The 3,824-nt window shown below is 38.7% G+C and overlaps 1 protein-coding gene across 1 annotated transcript; it reads right to left on the reverse strand.

The window, feature by feature from the left end:
- Positions 1 to 28: 28 nt before the first annotated feature.
- LOC110329746 (tetratricopeptide repeat protein 30A1) lies at positions 29 to 1,618 on the reverse strand. Its single transcript, XM_021209591.2, has one exon. The coding sequence runs from the start codon at positions 1,582 to 1,584 to the stop codon at positions 415 to 417; it is 1,170 nt and encodes a 389-aa protein (XP_021065250.1). The 5' UTR covers positions 1,585 to 1,618; the 3' UTR covers positions 29 to 414.
- Positions 1,619 to 3,824: the final 2,206 nt, after the last annotated feature.

A 3,824-nucleotide genomic window follows, 5' to 3' on the forward strand; every position in this document is an offset into this window, starting at 1 on the left:
AACAAAGAGAATAATCATAAGGATAAACTAAAGCAGAACATGTAATTCCTGAAACTACTTCTAAAGCCCAAATGTCATCTTGCTAAGGCCCATGGCAGACACGTGTCCTCCATGGGTAAAATGATGTTGTTCACAAACAACAAAGCATAGTATGAAACAGCAATGAAAAGACNTGGACGTTGTAAACTTTATCCNATGGTACTTCCTCCATTCAGTTATTTTAAAGAAANGCTTCTGNTTTCATTTGTTATCTCAGTTAGTGAAGGTTCTCATCAAGAAAAGCTATATCTAACTGAATAAAGTTAAATCAGACAATGCATAACATGTAAAAAGTATGAAAATTCAAAAGCTCAGAGTTGAAACACAATGTCAACATAACAAAGCCTTTATCATAAAAGTCAGTAAGAGAAGCTGCTACATATTCCACCCTATGATCTCATAAATCAAGGCTTTCAACATTCTGGACTCATACGTGACTGTATTCTTCCCGGTGTGAATTCTTTCTTCCTCCAAGGGCTGTTCTAGAACAGCAGGGATGTTTCTACCATAAATTTCACAGTACTCTAGAAACTGGACACATTCTTGAACAACACCGTCACANAGCACTATCATGTGCTTTGACATGTTCTCTAGTAAGGACAGGAAGCATCTCTTGGCATAATACCATGTATCNGTGCCTAGCTTTTTATGGTAAGGCTCCAGGCTTTTGATAACCCGAGAGATGCCAAAGTCATAGTTTCCTTTGGCACAGTACAGGGTTCCTATCACCAAATTCACAATGCAAAGGTGGTAGATTTTCTTGTCTGGGTCACCATAAGAGACTTGTTCCTCCTCCTTCTCAATCTTCCTCATGAGCTCNTCAGCTTCCTCGTTTTGACTTGTCATGATATAGGAAACACAGAGGTTGGCTAACACGATAGCGCTGACACTCAGGATGTTATCATAATTCTTCTTGACAATGGGCTCATAGAAACCAATGGCCTCTTTGTACTTGTTCTCCTGCATGAAGAGGACATGGGCCACATTCAGCTTCCACACATCATGGTCATTACAGAATTCCACAGATTTTCGGAAGATCTTCTCCACCATTGGGTAATTCTCAAGATTCCAGTAGATTTTTGCCTGGGCCATCAGNACAGGGATGTACTTCTCAAGAGTTTCATCATATTCATTCACAGCTTTTTTAATAATTTCATCATCTCTGTTATGTCTTGCTTCTTGAACTTGTTTAGTGAGTCTCCTGAGCTGCTCAGTCAGCATGCCAGCCAACCCATCAAGTTTAATGAAAGCCTCTTCAGGAGCTGTCTGGCAAGTGATCATGGCATCCAAGAAGTCATAGAGATAAGGTGTGAGGAACTTGTAAGTCAAGTGGGCATTTTCTGCCAGGACATCAGCTGCCAGGTCAAAATACTCATATTTACAGTAGAGTAGCAGCAGGTTGCCAAAGGTCTCTGGGGGGAAGGGGTTCTGCTGGAGCAGAAACTGGAGCTTTTCAAAGCCCTCTGTGGGCTTGGCATCCATGTTCATCAGAGCCTGGTTGTGCAGGGTCACGGGGTCCAGCTCTTCCTCTGCTCTGGGTGGCATGTCAGTGAGAGTTTCTTGGGCTACCTCAAAGTTTCTCAGCNAAAAAAAAAGAAGAAGAAGAAAGAAAAAAAAGAAAAGAAAGAAAAGAAAAGAAAGAAAGAAAGCTGAACAAGCCAGGGGAAGCAAGCCAGTAAGTAACATCCCTCCATGGCCTCTGCATCAGCTCCTGCTTCCTGACCTGCTTGAGTTCCAAACCTGACTTCCTCTGGTGACAAACGGCAATGTGGAGTGTAAGCTGAATAAACCCTTTCCTCTCTAACTTGCTTCTTGGTCATGATGTTTTGTACAGGAATAGAAACCCTGACTAAGACAAACAGAGAGCCCAGAAATAAGCTTATGCAGCTACAGTGACACTATTCTCAACAAACCTTCTAGAAACATACATTGGAGAAGAGACAGCCTCCTCAACAAATGGTGCTGTGGAAACTGTATATTTGCATACCGGACAATGTAATTGGATTCCTATCTCTCACCTGCTTAAAATAGAATCAATTTAAGTTACACTGAGGGCTTTAAGTAAGGTCTGAGACTGCTAGAGAAAAACACTGCAATGCATGACCATAGTCAGAGACTTCTTGTAAAGCCCTCGGTTGGCTCAAGAAACAACAGTGGTTGGCTAATAGGAGAGCAGCAAGTTGAAATGGGTTCGGCATAAGAATCAATCACCAGAGTTAAGAGAAACCCTACATAATGGAAGAGGAAGTTTTCTAGCTATGCATCTGAGAGGGAAATAATATCCAAGACATATAAAGAACTAAAAAAAAAAAAAAGCACCAAAATAATAAATAATTGGATCAATAAATGGGCAAAATAGCTAACAAATAAATGTATAAATATCCAGGAAATGCCCTTAAAAGTACATCTTTAGTCATCAGGAAAATACAAATTAAATTTATACTGAAACCTCATTTCATTCCAGTCAAAACAGCTACCATTCAGGAAAAAAAAAAAAAAACAAATACAAAAGCAAACAAAGAAAAGAAACTGGCAAGGAAGCAGGGAAGGAAACCCTTAGCACTATAGCAGAAGGCAAAGTAGTGCTTCTATTGTAGAAATTATTATAAAGATCTCTTATAAACTATGATATTAAACTAGAATAGGTCTTCTGGGCTTACAATTAAGATATAATCAGCTTACTATAGAGATAGATGAACACCTATGTGTATCATTACTATTGACAATTTCCAGTTCATGAATCAACATAACAGCATGTGATCAAAGAAAATATGATTAATTTTAGAGTACTAGTTGTCCATAACGAAGAAAATGATTTCTCCTGCTTAAATATGGATGACTCATCATAGTAAACAAAATAAACAAGATTTTAAAAATAGATATATATGCTTTCTCTCATTCTCACATGTATGGAAATTAAGGATGAAGGAAACAGGACATTCAAGTAAAAGAGTGTATCTATTACTCTTCTATTGCTGTGATAAAATAGCATCATCAAAAGCAACTTAAGGAAGAAAGGGTTTATTTTAGCTTATGTTTCCAGAGGGAGAGTCCAGAGGCAGGGCAAAAGGAACAGGAAGCTAGCTGGTCACATTACATCTATATGAAGGAAGTAGAGAAGCACAGAACAAGAAGTGTGTCAAGGCTGTAAACCCTTACTGTTCACCAGGTAATAAACTTCACCTTCAGCCAGCAAGGCTCCACCTTCTAAAGAGTCCATAAACTCAATGACAACTCTACACAATGACATAACTAGGTAACACATGTTCAAATACATGAGCCTAGAAGGGACATTTCTTATTTATACCACCACAATCGGTGGGTGTTACAGATGGGGAAGAGGCTAAAGATGGAGAAGGTAGATAATAACATCTAAGGGTGATGATCAAAGTGCAGTACATTCCTGCTCAGTCTATGATGTGTAGTTGTAATAACACAGTCAGAGAAAAATACAAGAAGGGGGGAAAACTCCAGACCAAGTCTTTATGAGCATCAATGTAAAACCCCTCAAAAAAAAAAAATATTAACAAACCAAATTCAACATTACACTTAAAGGATTGGCACCACAGAAGGTGCGATTGATTCCTGGAATGTAAGGGTTTCAGAGAAGGAAAAAATCCATCAATGCATACCACATTAGCTAAATGAATGATCAAAGCCTGTGGTCCTACTTTATGCACAGATGCAAAATTACTAAGAGATATTTGCAGTTATATGTTCACAGCAGCATTGCTTGCAATAGCAAGTTCTAGAAATAAGCAGAATATCCATCAAGGAGATAACAA

This window comes from Mus pahari, chromosome 12, assembly GCF_900095145.1.
Source record: "Mus pahari chromosome 12, PAHARI_EIJ_v1.1, whole genome shotgun sequence".
In the NCBI taxonomy this organism is placed as follows: Eukaryota; Metazoa; Chordata; class Mammalia; order Rodentia; family Muridae; genus Mus; species Mus pahari.